This window comes from Numenius arquata, chromosome 12 (assembly GCF_964106895.1).
Source record: "Numenius arquata chromosome 12, bNumArq3.hap1.1, whole genome shotgun sequence".
Lineage (NCBI taxonomy): Eukaryota > Metazoa > Chordata > Aves > Charadriiformes > Scolopacidae > Numenius > Numenius arquata.
In genome coordinates, this window is record NC_133587.1 from 15,443,037 (window position 1) to 15,461,551 (window position 18,515).

The 18,515-nt window shown below is 51.9% G+C and overlaps 1 protein-coding gene across 1 annotated transcript in view; it reads left to right on the forward strand.

Annotated features, from left to right (window-relative positions):
- The window catches only part of RALY (RALY heterogeneous nuclear ribonucleoprotein), a 151,870-nt gene that overhangs the window by 110,278 nt on the left and 23,077 nt on the right, over positions 1–18,515 (forward strand). The window contains exon 3 of the mRNA XM_074156948.1: positions 16,213–16,477. Within this exon, the coding sequence (XP_074013049.1) occupies positions 16,222–16,477 (256 nt within the window). The 5' untranslated portion in view covers positions 16,213–16,221. The remainder of the gene's footprint in view (positions 1–16,212; positions 16,478–18,515) is intronic.

The following is an 18,515-nucleotide window of genomic DNA, read 5'->3' on the forward strand; positions in this document are numbered from 1 at the left end:
AGAGAAAGCCCACGTGAGCCATATGGACAAGTCAAGAAATTAAATAACTTAGGAGGAAGTGACTGCGATGATATTTACTCCTCTCTGCTGAGGAGCAAGAGGTCAGCTGGCCAGGAAAGACTCCTCTGCAAAGCCAGAAAGATAAACACAACTGTTTATGAATCCTTCCTTTGGAATAAAAATGTTTTAAATAGCCTGATGTGATAAAAGCTGACTTGATGCCCCACAAGCCACAGGTATCAGAAAGTGAGACTTTTTTTTTTTTCTCATCGCATCTCTGGTCCATCCCAATTGCTCCCGTGGGGCAGTGATCTCATGGAGCTGCAGAATGTACCCATGGGTGGGACATCCTCAGCCAGTGGTTCTCTGTGGGGGGACTAGTTCCCTCAGGACACATGGAGACAGACCCCTGAGGGCCAACACATTCAGTAGGTGACCCTTGATGAGGAGTCTCCTGAACCCACCCAGCCTCTTCCAGAAACCCAAAGAAGGTTTCTCCAAGTTCCTGGAGATCACCTGCCTCGCAACAGCTGATGTAGAGAGTTCTTGCCAACCCCATGGACTCGGCAGCTGGTCGTTCCCTCCCTCACCCTCTTCCCTAGTTTGGTTTTAAAAAGATGAGGATTTTTTCAAAGTAAACACTCTTTTCTCTCTTTTCTTTCTGCCAAAATGTTTGCGATAGGTTTGCTGTTCCCCACTGCAAAGGCGGGCTGGGAGTTGTGTTTTGCAAAATCAAAACAGGTTTCACAATATCACCTGGTGCCAGGAGAAAATGCCGGTTACCAGTGGGCTCCCAATAGAGTCATTAAATGTGAATGCCAGGTGCTGCCCCTTTGCCATTACGTACTCCACCTGCAAAGAACAAAACAGCTATCGCTTTGACCTAACAAAATTAAAGTCTTGTGGATGGACGGGGGTTAGGAAAACGCTTAAAAATGGGATTTTCTTGATTTCTCTGTCTCTAGTGTTGGTGTTCTGCAGTAGTGAGTTCCTAAGCCATAACTGCATGTTGTGGAGAGATGTTGTTTCAGACTCCTCTGTAAAATGTACATGCCTAATATTATAAAACCATCTCCTTGCCTTTCCCAGCATCAGGCTCTCACAAGACCATTTGGTGTATCAGGAGGGTTTATCTGTGCATCAGTGTGTGCGTTTGCCTGCACAGCCTTGCTAAGTGGAAGATGAGGGAACAGCTGAAACCCTGCCACAGCGAACCGTGAAGGTTTCATAAACCAGCTTGAATTCGCCATGTAACTTCATCAGCTTCAGTTCGTCAAAGTGCTCAGCGCTGGGTTGTGGGGACAGCGATGGCATGAACTCCCTTGTTATTAATTACGGAGCACCCAGCTCATTTAGCATTGGCAGATGAGCATTAACCAGAGGAACCAAGTGTGGGTTGGTAGCCCAGTGTTTATCTGGTAGGGTCAGTAGCAGGTTCACTGAGGGGGGGTGATCACCCATCGGGCTGCAACAAGCCCTGGGCCCCCCAGTGCTGAGACCAGGTCTCCAGCGTGTGTGGAAGGTGCCCGGTGGGCTCTGCAGCAGGAGCAATGTGGTGTCCACGTTCCTGGGGGATGAAAATAATGCAGGTGAATGAATCCAGGCAGGGCAGGGGGAACTCAAGGTTACAAAAATGAAATCATTCTTCTTCTTTTGCTTTTCCAATGACTGCTACTGTTAAAATGAGTAATTGCGGAGCAGCCGTGTCCAGACAGAAGTGTTGCTGCTCACAGTTCTCGGGGACAAAGATGCTCTAGGCATCAGGGAAAACAAACAGCAGCTGAAAGTCACACTGACTCAAGTGAGTCTCCAAAGATCTGTGGGTCGGTGATGGTAGACACGGCCCCAGGCAGCCAGTTTTGCTGATAAAAGATCAGATTTGATTTGGTTAAATAGGATAAAATAGCATTAACAGGATAAATGCCTGCCTCCTGCTGAGCATGGTCAGGGAGGGTGAATGAAAGATGATCAGCCTTGATGGGTGAGGATGTCAGCCATGCTCTTCAGGGGACCTCAAGGCAGTTCTTTGCGCCGAGAAGGCACATTAGAATCATAGAATGGTTCGGGTTGGAAGGGACCTTAAAGATCATTGAGTTCCAATCCCCTGCCCTGGGCAGGGACACCTCCTAGTAGACCAAGTTGCTCAAAGCTCTGTCCAGCTTGGCCTTGAACCCCTCCAGGGATGGGGCAGCCACAACTTGTCTGGGCAAAGTTAGTCCTCTCTGCTGGTGTTTCGGGAAGCAGTTTGGTCTTGGCCACTGCCAGAGGTAGGTTTCAGAGCTCCTGACACGGTGGTCTGGTCCCTCGTGATAGCCCCACCACGGAGTCACGACTGCAGTGCCGCATCCTGGCTCTGGTGTGGCTCCTCCAGGACACCTCCAGTGGGCTACGATAGAGAAAAGCTTGGGGAGAAGCTCATCCTGAAGATTTTAGTGGTGGACTTTGTTGCCTAGGAAAGGGAGGTTTGCCATTGTGAGTGCTCCCTCTGCCGTGCCCAACAAATGAAAGCCAAATGGGCCATAAACTTCCATGGGCCATTACCCCTTTCACAGAGGAGGTTAAGTGTAATGAGGGCCAAATTGCCCTTTAATGTGATCTAATTGATTTTATAAGCTGTTGTGTTAACAAGGAGCTTTGCAGTGTTCCCCCGACATCACCCAGACAGTTTGGTAACATCTGGTGCATGCTCTTCCCCAGCGGTGGGTGAGAACTGGGAGTTACTGGTGGGCATCAGCTGTGTGTATAACCCACAGACGGGGACTGATCCTCCGGGCAAGGGTTAGAGAAAGGATGCTACAGAGATCTGGAGAGCTTCTACCTTCCAGCCATCACTCAGGGGCCAGTAGCTTGGTCCTGAGTTCCCTGGGGTATCTGGGAGCCCTACATGGGGAGGGGGCGGAAGGAGTGCCCCTCTGGTGCAGGGAAGCTGTTCAGCACCCCATGGGAAGGGCAAGGTGAATAGCCCGTGTCAGTAAGGAGCTGCCGGGTCCCCATGGAGCCGGGGAGGGCTTGGTGCCAGCGCTGGCCCCTGCCCTGGCAGGAAAATTTGACTTTAACTGGCTGCCTCCCTCAGGATGAGCTATGGGGAGCCCCCCATCCCACAGCAGAGACAATGGGCCATTCCAGGCTCTGCTGCCTGGGAAGAGAAAGGTGACCCTGTGTCCTGCACCCCAGACAGATCTCCTGTAGTGTGTACAGCACTAGCTGCTCTCCCAGCAAGCATGGCCTCTCTTCACATTCATCCTCCATGTGCCATCAGGAGGAGCTTAGAATCATAGAATCATAGAATTATAGAATGGTTAGAGTTGGAAGGGTCCTTAAAGACCATCAAGTTCCACCCCCCTGCCCTGGGCAGGGACACCCCACCAGACCAGGTTGCTCAAAGCCCCATCCAACCTGGCCTTGAACCCCTCCAGGGATGGGGCAGCCACAGCTTCTCTGGGCAACCTGGGCCAGGGTCTCACCACCCTCACAGCAAAGAATTTCTTCCCCAGATCTCAGCTCAATCTCCCCTCTTTCAGTTTAAAACCCTTCCCCCTCATCCTATGGCTCCCCACCCTGATCAAGAGTCCCTCCCCAGCTTTCCTGGAGCCCCTTTAGGGACTGGAAGGGCCTCTAAGGTCTCCCTGGAGCCTTCTCTTCTCCAGGCTGAACCCCCCCCAACTCTCTCAGCCTGTCCTCACAGCAGAGGGGCTCCAGCCCTCTGGGTGGGAGTAAGGCAAAGCAGGGTGAGCTCAGCTCTCCTTCCTGCTGGGGCTGGCAGGACCAGGGCAGATCATAGAATCATAGAATGGTTTGGGTTGGAATGGACCTTAAAGATGGTCTAGTTCCAACTCCCTGCCATGGGCAGGGACACCTCCCACTGGATCATTGAGATCTGAACCCATCTCATCATTGAGATCATTGATCACTGAGCCTTTGTGTGTCCTCGGGGGTTTGTGGTTACCCCAGCGTGAAAGCCTTTGTTGGAAGCAGATTCCAGGGCAGCACAGCGCTTGGCACCAACTGCCTCCTTTGCCACTGTGCTTCAAGGAAGAAAAATGAGCAACCTGATTTTTTTATTTAGTTTTTGACTGGGCTACAGAGCTCTCCTGGCCCCGACCTACCACCCAACGCTGGTCCCAGTGGTCCCAGTCCTCAGCTCCTGCAGCCCTTCAGCTGTGTCTCCTGCTCGGGAGGCCAGGAGTTGCTCCACTTCCCCAAAGGTGGGCTCAAGGCATAATTAATGTTGATAAAGCTGCGTGCGGTCGCTAGTGATGCCCTGCACGCGTGCGAAGTGTTATTTATTCCCGACGCCCCCTCAGCCTGATGCTGCGGTGGTGAAACCCGCCAGCTCTGACTAATGGTCCCGGCAGCCGTGTAGGATATTTGAGTTGCTTTTCGTTTACGGATTCGGTGGGTCCCTGGTAATTGGAACGTGGCAACTTCTAACACATAACAGATGATATGGCGGTGGAGGGCATTTGTCATTGCTTCACTCCCCTACAGCAAGAAGGGCTCATAAGTCACAGCTGACAAATCTTTTAATGACTTTTAAACTTCATTTACAGAAAAGAATGACCATAATCAACAAACAATGATGGGTTACTAATCTTTCTTTATTATTAAAAAAGGGGTCTGTGTCTTTTACCCCCTCTGCGGGAGCCTAGCGCTGTGAAGGGGAGGGTGATGCTGTCCTGGAGAAGGGCTGGCTGAGTGTGAAGGGATGAAGGATGAAACCAGCATCAACGGGGAGCCCGAGAGTCCACACAGTCCTTAACCATTACACAGTCACGGTGTGCAAGGCTAGCGTGACGTTATTGATGGAGAATGAGAGCAGCAGACGACATACATACCCTCATCTCTGGCTTTGCCCCAGCGCCCACTGACGTTGGTGGGAAAATGGCCAGCCCATCAGTCACCTCTGAGCTTCAGGCGAGCTGATGCTGAAGCACACACATCACACAGGAGCAGGTCTGCCCTCTGTAAAACCAGGTGTTCTTCTACTCTCTGCGTCCATGTAGAACTGCAGAGGCACAGACCAGTAGATGGGGAGAGGGATTTATTATTTTTCAGGGGAAAAGGGAATGGCTACCAACATAGGTCTTGCTATAGCTATCACCTCAAGCAATTCAGCTGCATTTCAGGTCTCCCTCTCCCATCAGTGCAGGCTGCATCCCTCCCCTCTGAGATGCTTTCCTTGGGGAGAGGTTGCCTCCCCAATCTCTGTGGAGCCTCGGAGGTGGCATTTAGACAGCCAAACCTCAGCAAATCCCACCAGAAGTGAAGTAGGAGCCCATATCTTGGCGACTTTACAGAGATATATATCCTAATCATTTATGTCATTCTACATATTTAAAGTGTCTGAAAGAATTTTGAAAGGCAATCAGCCGATAATTAACCCTGAAAGAGGAAAGGAGCATGTCGAAAACCTCAGCTGTTAAAGAACTGAGGGTTAGTGTGCCAAAGACCAGCAGGTTTCTCTTCCTCTGGCCCCCTTAAGTCTCCCCATCCCGTGTCCTGCTCCCCTCACCACCAGCACGATCTCTGGGAGTGAGCACCTGGCTTTGGGGATACCCCTGACATGAAGTCCCATAGCAGGTGCCGGAGGGACAATCAGCGGTTTTTCTCTGTAGGAAACATGGACAAGTGTTTTGGAGTCTGGCCTGGGACTGGAGGGGACTGGAGGCTGCTCCTTTGGTCTGCAGGTGGTGACTCCACTCATAGTATCCTCTTCGGCTTGCGGTTTTGCCAAGTTTCCTGGCATTTGAGGCTTTGCTAAAATCCTCAGTGGCATGTGGTGATGTGGACACCCCTGACTTCTGCTCGGTCATTCAGAAAAACCAGCCATATCCTTCATGGCTTGGAAGAGGCAGGGATGGCCCCAGGAGCACAGTACAACGCGGGGGTGGGCAGGACCAGTTTGACTGGGAACTGAGCAGCATTTGTGAGTGAAAGAAGCCATGACATGAAGATGCAGGATTTCTGCTTAGAAGACACCAGCTGAGCTGAATAACGAGTTGCATCAGTGAGGCTCCATCTGCAGCAGCTCCTCTTGGGGAGCTGGGTGGCCCTGGCAGGTGATTAAATTATCTGGTGGTGGTTTGGCAGCATGAAATGAGGTCCCTCACGGAGCACAGATTTTTCCCCTACTTCAACGTTGCCCTGTAAAAGGTCCATGTCTCCTTCTCACAGGAACCTGCATCGTGCCCTGTGTAGGGTGGAACATGGCCCAACGTTGGAGCTTTGGAGTGCTCCTGAGGCCACCCACTAGACATGTCCAGAGGGATTTTGGATGAGGAGGTGAGCACAAGGCTCACGGACCTCAGCAGGAGGATCTTCCACCACTCCCTTTTTTCTCTGCCTCATGTGGAGAGATGCAAAAAGCAGCAGCGAAGATGCCAGTTCATTAACAGCTAAGAAAGTTCCCAGAAAGTTCACTTGCTTTTCCTCATAAATAAATCATTTGCCGTTAAAACAACATTTGGGCTGGGGTGGGGGGGAATGTTCATTAAGGAACATCAAGTCAATAGGTGGCTGATGAGAACCTGTCTCCACTGCGTACGAGTGGGAGAGTGGGGGATGGAAACATTGTGTTTTCCTATTAGGCTGTGAATGATAAAGAATTAAAGAATAATTCTCAAGAAATTAGTCATGGCCAGCCATTAATGAGCATCTCAGTAACACACTAATGAGCTGGCTTCAGATGCCTGTGAAAAAGGACTTTAATTAGATTAATACATGTAGCATTGTCCATAGCCCAGTAGGTAATCATCAGGTTTTGCACCAGTGGGATTACGGATGACATTCTATTTAATTGCTGTTTCCTTTTCATTTTCTTTCCTTTTTTTTTTTCTTTTTAAAGATTCTTTCCTCCAAAGAATTTTGTTTCTGTTCTCAAACATAACCTAAATGTTATCCATGGAATTCTGCATCTGAAAGTGCTGCCAGCCTGGGCTTATCTGATTCAATTGACCTTTAAAATTTATTTTGCTGCTGTCAAAAAGAATGTTAGTCTGTTCACGAGAGATTTCCAAGATGATTAGAAGCAGAGACTCCTGAAAAGTCGACTTGTTGCATATTCTGCAATCAAAGGATGATTCGAGCTTTTCTTTTTTTTTTTTTTTTGAAAAGCCTTAATTTTAAAAATATTTTCATGGAAAGTCCGCAAAAGTTCAATGCAAACGTGGAGTCCATGATTAGTTACTCAAAGAGCTGCTGAGGAGGGTGAAACTTGGGGAGTTGATCCACGGAGGCTTCGGAAGATGCCCTAATTCTTGCTTCTAGCACAGGACTAATGATGGGAATTCTTTTTTTGGCCCTTTTTGCTGTCAGGAATTGTCTCATGTTTTAAATGCAGTGTTGTTGGCATGGGAGTGGAAACCCAAATTTAACCCGCCAAGGTTGATACCTGCCTGAAAATCCTTGTTTTCACGACAGACATCCTTGTTCTCCAAGGAATCCAGCTCTGAACTGAAGGGCAGGACTGAGGGTCAGGGGCACTTCGGATGCTCCTTGCTGTCACGTTATGCTGCCAGTGGGACAGCTTTTGTCTCTCTTGGCCCAAGGAGAGACTTTGGCTTTGTCAAGCAGATGGGAGACAACACCGCCTCCAAAGCTGGTGTAGATGAGCAGCTTTGATGTAAAGGCAGAGCATCATGACCCCACGGTGAGGAGTATGTCTATGTACTTACCTCCTGAATCTGCCCTATGGGAGCCGTGTCCCCCAGGGAGCCCCATGAGCTCCATCACGGCCACACACGTGTGTGCAATGAGCTGTGCCGCGGCTGGGGTGAGCCCCATGTTTGTGGAGATGGGCAGGGTGAGGAGCAGTGCTGCTGCCAGGGCTGCCTGGATGGATCTCGGAGCTTCGAGCCATAGGTCATCCCTTTATCACGCTTATGAGGAAGGATTTAAGACTCTAATGAAGAGATTTTTAAGCTTTCTATAGACATGAATATTATGTAGGACAGAGCCACAGCTATAACTACATGCTGACCTGATAGACTTTATAACCATTGTACCTTTAACAACTGATTAAATCCTTATTAAAACAGCAATTGATTATCTATTGCTTCTTTATGAAGGATTTACCAGTTGCACTGTAATTTAAATCACAGCCAGGTTTTCAAAGGATTGGCAGGATTCCTCCAGTTTGAAATGGCTTCTTGTTTTAATTAAAAATTAAAAAAAAAAAAAAGGAGGCTATTTGCATAGGAAGGGGGCAGTTGAGGGAAGCTTATGAGGGAGGTAATTCTGTTCAGGCTGCTGTGTGCTCAGCATCTGCTCATCTGGGCAGCAGCACCCCAAATTCGTGGAGATATCATTCCAAACCAGAGAGGTTCAGGAAACGGATTCTGCCTCATATGCTGCCGGCACAGAAGCACCAGCCCTGGGGGGGCTGCAGATGTCCCCATGGTTGCAGGTCCCAGTACTTTGACAATGGGTGACATGAGCTACGCCGAGCCCAGGCTGGCTCTAGGAGAGGATGCTCCCATGTGAAATATTCACGGAGCGGCTCTGGGAGAGGATGCGCCCATGTAAAAAATTCACAGTGCGTCAGACGCAGCATGAAGGAAGATGGATCAAGGGGGACAGAGTCAGCCCCTCCTGCCAGAGCCCCGCGAAATGCAGAACTCGGCATCTGCCACAAGCTAACGGTGTCAGCCTGGATTATTTGCTTACGTCCTGCAGCAAATGTGCTTTAATGAGCCAGACTTGGCTGATGTTTCCTCTCTCTCCCGCTCAGCAGCTTCGCTGTCTCCTCTGAAGGCTCCAGTGCTCAGGGTAGGCGCAGCCTCCATCCCAGCCAGGGTGAAGGAGACCAGGGGTGGGCAGCAGGTACCCCCCCTTCACCCACCCTTTCAACTGAGACCCGAGTGCTGGTGGAAAGCGGGCAATGAGGTTATAAATAGGGCTGTGACCCCCAGCTCCCTGGGAGTTCCCAGCTGCTTGCGAAGGCAGGAATCGCTGGGTGCTCTCCTGGGACCAGGATAGGTGGTGCAGATGTATCACCATGTGTGTCATTATGGGCAGTCACCATCCAGGGCTGTTCCAGCAGTGTTGTCTCCTGAAATCATAGAATCACAGAATCACAGAATGGTTTGGGTTAGAAGGGACCTTAGAGATCATCCAGTGCCACCCCCTGCCCTGGGCAGGGACACCTCCCACCAGACCAGATTGCTCAAAGCCCCCTCCAACCTGGCCTTGAACCCCTCCAGGGATGGGGCAGCCACAGCTTCTCTGGGCAACCTGGGCTGGGCTCTCACCACCCTCACAGCAAAGAATTTCTTCCCCAGATCTCATCTCAATCTCTCCTCTTCCAGTTTAAAATCATCCCCCCTCATCCTATGGCTCCCCTCCCTGATCAAGAGTCCCCTCCCCAGCTTTCCTGGAGCCCCTTTAGGGACTGGAAAGGGCTCTAAGGTCTCCTCGGAGCCTTCTCTTCTCCAGGCTGAACCCCCCCCAACTCTCTCAGCCTGTCCTCACAGGAGAGGGGCTCCAGCCCTCCCAGCATCTTCGTCGCCCTCTACTGGCCCTGTTCCAACAGGTCCATGTCCTTCTGATGTTGGTGGCCCCAGAACTGGAGGCAGTGCTGCAGGTGGAGTCTCAGCAGAGCGGAGAATCCCCTCCCTCACCCTGTTGCCACACTTCTTTTGTTGCAGCCCAGGATGCGGGGGGCTTTCTGGGCTATGTCAGGCGTTGATGCTATTTCATTCTATCAAGGAAAATACAATGTTCAGGGTAGAAACTGGGCTGAGCCCCCAGAGCCTGACATTGCCTGAGCCCCCAGAGCCGTGCGCGCTCAGGAGGATACAGCATCCTCAGGCAGAACGTAACTCCCCCCAGCAAAAATGTCTGGGGGGCTGTAGGGATGCAGGGTGGGCTGCAAGGCAGCATTGGTGCCTTCTCCATCCCTGCTCCAGCCACCCAACCCTGGGTATGGAGAGTAGGTAGGGGTGGGTGGCAGCGGGGAGCACCAGGCTGGGGATGGCACTGGGGGGCATAAGAGATGGGGACCTCTGTGGTGACGGGAGTCAGGGCAATGACTGCCACCGATGCTGAGCCTGTGCAGGTCTGGGCTGACTCGGCAAGGTGGAGCCCTGGGAAGTGTTTGGAAAAATTCACATACCCTGTACAAGGAGCCCCCTCATCTGGTGGGACAGCCCAAAATAGCACGCAAGAGACCCCAGGACCCACTTGTGCCCACAGCAAAAGCATCCTCCCTTCCCAGACTGTGCTCAGTTGCACTTTACAGGGGGAAAAAAGATTCACAAAGGGAACCCACAGCTTCACAACAAGTAAGTCTGGCTCCTGCTGAGCTGATCTCCAGCTTTCTGGCCCTCCCAGCTCTCTCAGCATAGTGGAAATTTCCCCCAAAGACAGCCCTGGTCCTGCAGAACTAGTCTAATAATTGTGACATCTTTGTCTATCCCGTTTTTTTGATAACTTTCTGACAATCACGTATTGGAGAATCGAGGCTGTTTTCCCCAGAAAACCCGAGGACAAGTTTTCTCCCAGTTTATTCTAGTTATTGAACCACCAGGAGTGAACAGGGTCTTTGCGCTCTCCGGGAGGGGGGCTGAGCCCCTCTGGGTTTCTGTGTGGGGCTTGTTGGGGACTCTGACGTTATTAAAAAGATGGCAGGGTTTGTGTTGGTTATTAAACTAATGGTGGGGAGCTTGGCTCTGGCATTCGGCGACTCGCTCGCAAATTACTCACAACTCTCGGGGGAGGAATGATTGGCACCGGGGGTAGCGGGGACTTGGCTTTTAAATGCGGCTGCATTTGAGTGCTATCAGCGGTGCCGTGGCAATGCCATCGGAGGAGTCCCTCTGTCTTGTAGTTTTGGCCGTGTTTCTTATTAAAACTGCTTTTTTTTTCTTTTTTTTTTTTGGCTAAAAGAAGGGTTGGTTTAGTCAGAAGTCCCTCCAAGCCAAGTGTCTGGGTTGATCACCGTGTGCCAGTCGTGCCAGGGCATGTTAACTGCCCTTGTCCTCCCTAAAAATCATCTTTCTTGCCACTGACAAGAAAGTGGCAAGAAAGATCTACGGATGTTAAAAGTTTGGGATGAAAGCAGGGGGGCAACCTCCAAAAAAGCCTCCAAAAGGTGGTGCAGGGTTGGGTTGTGTCCTGTGCCAGGGTGTACGAGATGGTTAAAGAAGATTTGACCTAAGCCCCATCATTCAGGCTTCCTCCAGCATGTGAGCAGGGGTGCCACCAGCCCCAAGACCACCCAGCACCACCACAGCATCACCAGGACCACACTGAAGCATCGCGGCCGCACCAGGGGCTGTGACATCCATCACAGCTCTCCCGGTGCTTTTTCCAGCACCCCAAAATGCCATATTTCCCCCAAACTTGGCGGGGAGCAGATTTGGCCCTTGGTCCCCGCAGGACGTCTTCATTTGTCATCCGGCTCCCGGTGGAAAGACAACAACTTGGGAAAACTCATTACTGGATGGGGACGGGATGAAAAAACCGCATCTCCCCGTTTTGTGAACAAGCGTGATAAGAGGAGAATAACAGCCCGGCTGCCTGTTGCCGTCACGCTGAAATAAAGAGTGCTTTCCATGGGAGAGAGAGGTGGGACTCGCTGGTTTTTCTTTGCCGCCGCCTCCTTTGACAGTTCATCACTAAGACTGAGGCCCCTGGGGTTCTCAGACACCTGGCTCTCAATTAAACAGCTAATCTGTGAAGCGAGGCACTTAAAGCAGGGAGGAAAAATAGCTTATCAAGTAAACCAGCTCTGGCCTCGGGCTGTTACCAGATTGAATATCAATATTTTTAAGGGATTCCTGAACGTTAGTGGCAGCAGGGAGCGTGACATTGTTGGTGGGTGTCCGGACCAGGGGCATGAGCAGCAAGCACAGCCTTTCCTCAAGTGTGGGGGTTTTGGGGAGCTCAGAGTGGTCCTCACCACCCCTAATAAATGGCATGAGAGTTTTTTGGGGTACAAAGCTCAGTTAATCCCATGTTGTATTTTCTTCTCAGCCTGGTGGCAGCAGAGAGGTTCCCATTCCCTTGTGCCGTGCGTAGCGGGGCGGTAAATCCACGGAGAGCTGAGGTCCTGGGATCTGTGGCAGAGTCAGGTTCCAGGGATGATCACAGCATCACAGACAGGCAGGGGTTGGAAGGGACCTCTGGAGATCATCCAGTCCAACCCCCTGCGAGAGCAGGGTCACCCAGAGCAGGTTGGACGGGAACATGTACAGGCAGGTTTTGATGATGGTCAAAGGATGGTTGGGGAGCCCTGGGACATCTGGGTGAAGATAGAGGTGTTTCTGGGGTCACCATGGTGTGGCTCGACTGCTGTCCACTGCAGAGCTCCAAGGTCCCTGCTAGGACAAGCACCTGCCCCATGCAGAGGGCTGGAGCCCCTCTGCTGTGAGGACAGGCTGAGAGAGTTGGGGGAGGTTCAGCCTGGAGAAGAGAAGGTTCCGGGGAGACCTTAGAGGCCCTTCCAGTCCCTAAAGGGGCTCCAGGAAAGCTGGGGAGGGACTCTGGATCAGGGAGGGAAGCCATAGGAGGAGGGGGAAGGGTTTGACACTGGAAGAGGAGAGATTGAGATGAGATCTGGGGAAGAAATTCTTTGCTGTGAGGGTGGTGAGACCCTGGCCCAGGTTGCCCAGAGAAGCTGTGGCTGCCCCATCCCTGGAGGGGTTCAAGGCCAGGCTGGATGGGGCTTTGAGCAACCTGGTCTGGTGGGAGGTGTCCCTGCCCAGGGCAGGGGGTGGGACTGGATGATCTTTAAGGTCCCTTCTAACCTGAACCATTCTGTGATTCTATGCTTCTATGACATGGGACACACAGGAGGGAAATAAGGAAGGGACTTCTGACAATCTCATCCTTAAGTGCATTTGTCTTTGGGTGCGATTGGAAGCAGGAGGTGTTCTTATGATGTTTCTGCAAGCTTTGGTGAGGTCGGTGGCACAAACTCCCCCACCCCAGACCTCTCCTGTCTGGGCCTCAGTTTCCCTTGTGGAAAACAGGGATAATCATACTAATCTGTCCTTGGTGTTCTTTGAGTTCCTACAGATGAAGGACCCCTGTATACATTCATTTATCTATATCTGAGTATTATTACTAGTTGCATTTTGGCTTGTTCTGTTTCCCAGCTCAAGTCTGGTTTCTTGCAGTTGTGGGTTGGGGGATGAAAGGTGAAAGAATAGCTGTGAAAATGCATCTGCTGAAGACAGTGTGGTTATTAGAATATTCCTCTATAACCAGCGATATGTGTCTCTGCCGTGTACGTTTCTCTAATCAGGGGTATCACGAGATGCTCTGCTCTGACTCATGCCCACTGCTTTCTCCGTGGCATGTCCAAGAGACAGTGGCTTGAGAAGACGTGGTGCGGGCAAGCCGTGGTGTGTCACAGGGAAGGGATGCTGAGCCGAGGTGGCTGATGCTCCGCTGGATTTAATCTGGGCACAGCGCAAAGAGCTCTGCTGGAAGGCAGTGAGGCAGAGTATGAAATACTAATATGCCATGATTAAAATGTCCTTTCCAGTTGTTGCAGTGAGGGGGCCAATAAGCGATGCGAAATTAATATTGTGTGTAAGAAGAAAGCCTAAGTGAAGGGGACAGAGAAGGCAAGGGAGGCTGTTTTCTCCAGGGGACACCGGGCTTGCGTGGTGACAGCAGAAGAGCACTTTGCACAGGGTTTTTGAACACCCGGTGCTGAGTGTTTTATAATTTGCTAAATGAGAGCCGTGCAGGCTGCTTGCTAAATGGAGGACATCGCTGATGGTGCCTGAAATCTCAGAGTGATGCCGTGCTAGAAGCCCAGAGACCCAGCTCCTCATCCTTGGAGCTCCCTGCCGAAGCCCTGCTCCCCGGCAGGGACAGCAGCCAGTGGGCAGATGGCACTGGGAGAGCATCCCATCCGCAGAGCTGTCCGGTCCTCGTTGGCTTCCTCCCAAGTCCTTCCCAGCGGCGCAGCCGTCACCTTGCCTGACCTTGAGCTTGCCATCTGGTGGCCCCATCCCATCGCTCGTCAGCCACAGGCACGTCTCCTGCGTGGACCTGCAGTGTCCTGAGATGGCCCCGATGCACAGAGCCAGGGCTTCAGCTGGGGAGCCAAGGGAGAGGCTCTGCCGAGGGAGGGATGATGCTGAGCTGCCCACTCCATCATTGGTCCCCTCAATGGGTGCTGAGAGTGAGTTCTCCTCTCTCCAGCTCCTACAGCCACAGCCTGTATCGGCTTGAGGAGAGGAGACAGCACAGGGGACAAGCACATGCTGGCGCAGCTGCAGTAAGCGTGGTGGGGAAGGTCACAGGAACCAGACAAGGGGGTGTAAGGTGGGGTTGGGGCAGCAGGGACCTGGGAGAGGCACAGGTTCCCCTATACACCCCCACCTCCGTGACGGCCAAGGTCATACCCTTGGAAATGCCTTAGGAGATGTCTTTCTCCAAGTGAAGGTCTGTCTGGTGCCTTTGTGTCCACCTGAGATCTTCATACAGCTTTTTTTGTTTAAAACAAAGCCATGGAGTGGAGGATCCATTGACAGCAGCAGAGCTGGCTCATGTTGCACCTGCTGAGAGAGGGCAGCCCACTAGATCTTGGGGGGAAAACACATGTTTTATGCCCCCCCACGCTCCCCATCCTACCTGAATCCTCCAGCCAGCCCTTTCTATTTCCGTGCACAGAGGCAGCTTAACCCACATCCCTCCTACAGAGGCTTAAGGAGCTCAGTGCCCTGATGGAATTGGTGTTTGCAGCTGCAAACAGCTGGTCAGAGATTCAGACAACTGTAAATAAACTGGGCTCGTTAGAATTCAGGAAGGGTTTGGGCAAACAGAAGCCTCCTGTTTTCCTAAACTGGGGCTTGGGGTATCAGTGTTAAAACTCTCCAGAGATGGGATGGAAAAACTGAGATTCGGTGTATTTTATTTGAGAACTATTTTTTTGTTTTGAGGAAGAGAGTGTTCCTCCTGCCTGTCCATGCAGCCAGGCAGGTGCCACCGTGTCCCCTTGGGCCAGGCTGCTCAGACAAACATGGACTTTGAGCCGAGAGCCAAAGCCATGTGGTACTTTATTTCTGCCCAGTGCCAGGGCAGATGCTGGGAACTACCAGGGAGGGGGCACCATGGCCCTGCGGTAGCAGTGTGTTCCCTATGCCAGGCTTGGTAACCACCTAGAGTTGTGGAAACCCTGGTGGCATTGTCCCAGGTGTTGGGAGTACCTGTGGGTGCTGCTGGAAGGGGCTGGGGAAGAGCAGTGCCTCAACACACATCATAAAATACCTTCCACAGCTCTGAGCTGACTTTTCCCAGGTAAATACCACACGCTGTGTAGGCAGCACACAATAGCGGTCCCAAAGCATTCCCCTCTGTTTCTGGAAAATGAAAATCAGTCAGCTGTCTTCAGGCAGCTGTAATTTTTGCTGCAGAAATGTGAGCAGGCAGCCTGATGGGCAGCCAGACTGGCTTTAATTTCACACAATTTCCAGCCCTGTCCCTTGGTCCTCAGAGGTGAGACCTCCTCTCAGGGGCTGCCCGTGAAACACCCCAGGCAAGAAACTTGGAGGATCACACCTTGCAGCTATGGGCAGCAGGTTGGAGTGGCTTCCAGCTGATCTGGCTGATGGCTCAGCGATTCCCAAGCTAACAGTGACACCTCCTGTTTGCACAAAATTCAGCTCAGAGCCCAGCGTGTAAATGCACAGGGCAGGCAGCAGAGTGCAGATATCAGATAGGAGCACATGGGCTGCTTCGCTGCTTAAATCTCTTCGTTTGAATCCAGAAAAATCAAGTCCTTTTCCAGCCACAAGTGCAGATCCGGGGGTCCAGGCTGTCCCTGCATGTGGTGGGAGCTGGGCTGTGCCGGGAGGTGCTCAGCAGGGAAAAGCCCATAATGGTGGGCATGAAGGAAGGTGCTAATGCAAACTGCCTTAAAACGAGCAGTCCTTTGAATTGTAGTTAAGTACAGAGAGGTAAAAGCTTTCCCAGAATAGCATTAAAGCTTTTACTCCAACGTAAAATTTATTTAAATCTTGGTTTGGCCCCCAAAAGCAACCAGCTCACACCCAGAGCGTCAGCCTGATAAATGGGGTTCCACTGAAAGGTTTGCACTGGCTGCGACATTCCCTTCCCCAACACACAGGTGCTCTCTGGAGATGGGATCCCCCCAGCTGCAACCATTTGAAGTTGAGGAACTGGTTCTCTCACCCCTTTTTTTAAGACTCCAGCAATTCCCTTCCCACTTCCCTGACTCCCGCTTTGTTCGTTCAGGTGTTCAAGATGTCATTGAAGGTGCAGACAAGCAACATCACAAACAAGAATGACCCCAAGTCCATCAACTCCAGAGTCTTCATTGGCAATCTCAACACAGCCGTGGTCAAGAAGTCCGACGTGGAGACCATCTTCTCCAAGTACGGCCGTGTGGTGGGCTGCTCCGTTCACAAGGGCTATGCCTTCGTACAGTACTCCAACGAGAGACATGCGCGTGCAGCTGTCCTGGGCGAGAACGGACGCGTGCTTGCTGGCCAGACGCTGGGTGAGTCTTCTCTTTGGCCACTTGGGTGTCCGGGTGCAACACAGGTTGGTTTCTCCCTAGGTGATGGTCAAGGGATGGCCACCGAGGTCAAACTGGGACATCGATCTGCAGATCAGGGTTGGGTTCAGTGATGGTGAGCAGGTCAGACACAACCCAGTGATGACTGAGCAGGTCCATAGTGACAAGGTAGGTCTGGGGCCAGGTTGGGAAGTCAGCCAGGGGATCAGGATCAGCAAGGTCCATGGCCAAGCACAGGCATGGCTGTGACAGAGCTGGAGACCAGCGCTCCTACACCACAGCTCGGGTGGGGGCTGAAGGCTCCTGGGTCCCATGTGGGCAGGGGTCAGGAGTGAGGCTGGTCATGGTCATTCAGGCGTATTAGTGACATTAGTGACATTGTGGCCCAAAAACATGTTTTGGGCTGTGATCGTAGAAGCTAAAACACTGTTCTGAATCATCCCATGTCTTGTCCTTGATCTGGTGGGGAAGAACAAGGGTGGGAAAAGGCACTGCCTGGTTCTCTTTCTGGACCAGGCCTTACTCTTTGCATGTCAAGAGAGGTGACAGTCTAACTCAGACTAGTTCAGATAAGTTTAGCCTGCTGATGCTAAATGAGATAACACCACCTCCCCCCAGACACATGGAAGTCTCTCATCTGCACTGCTGTGTGATAAGAAATAACAAACAAAGCCAGCCCAGCTGCTCCCAGCTGCATCCTGATTTTGCAGATTGCTCTGAAGTGTCACACGCTGAGAAGCTCTTGTCACCAGCTCCAAGCTGCGAATTGGAACTGAAGACAGTATTTTTAATGAAAAATGTTTATTTCCCAGCCGGCTGCAGGCGGTGGGCATTGAGCACCCAGGAAAGCGGTTTGCAGCCCATTCCCACCCTGCTTCTGGCACAGCGGTCTGAAATAAAAAGTTGCATGCTGGATCTGATCTTCAAGAGAGAGTGCTGTCTCTGTCTATGGTATATTCAAATGCCAGAAACTTCTTTTCACTTCTCGTACGGCCCAGAAAGCAGAGCTGCAGACCCAGGCGAAGGACAGTGTGCCAGGGATGCTTCCAGCCCAGGCAATGCCCAGGGGTGAAGCATCTGTAGATATGATGAAAAGGGCCTTGAGGAGCAAAAGAGCTCGTTGTGATGCTCCAGACAGATGTGGGAGATGCAGCTAGGAGGTGGGCAACACTTGGCCACTTAGCCAAAGACAGAGACGAAAGGTTTACCATGATAGGAACCTCTTACTCTCTTCTCAGAGCTGGTCCCAGAAGTCTGGCATGCCAACAAGACTAAAGAACTGCATTGTAGCTGGGAGGCCTATACATATAATCATAGAATCACAGAATGGTTAGAGTTAGAAGGCACCTTAAAGCCCCCCCAGTGCCACCCCCTGCCCTGGGCAGGGACACCTCCCACCAGACCAGGTTGCTCCAAGCCCCCTCCAACCTGGCCTTGAACCCCTCCAGGGATGGGGCAGCCACAGCTTCTCTGGGCAACCTGGGCCAGGGTCTCACCACCCTCACAGCAAAGAATTTCTTCCCCAGATCTCATCCCAATCTCCCCTGTTTCAGTGTCAAACCTTTCCCCCTCATCCTGTGGCTCCCCTCCCTGATCCAGAGTCCCTCCCCAGCTTTCCTGGAGCCCCTTTAGGGACTGGAAGGGGCTCTAAGGTCTCCCTGGAACCTTCTCTTCTCCAGGCAGAACCCACTCAACTCTCTCAGCCTGTCCTCACAGGAGAGGGGCTCCAGCCCTCCCAGCATCTCCGTGGCCCTCTGCTGGCCCCACTCCAACAGGTCCACGTCCTTCTGATGTTGGTGGCCCCAGAGCTGGAGGCAGCACTGCAGGGAGGGTCTCCCCAGAGCGGAGCAGAGGGACAGAATCCCTCCCCTCACCCTGCTGGCCACGCTGCTGGGGATGCAGCCCAGGACATGGTTGGCTTTCTGGGCTGCCAGTGCATGTTGCCAGCTCATGTTGAGCTTCTCATCCACCAGTGTACTGGATGAGGTGCAAATTCAGTTCCCTTTCATCTGCCTTCCCT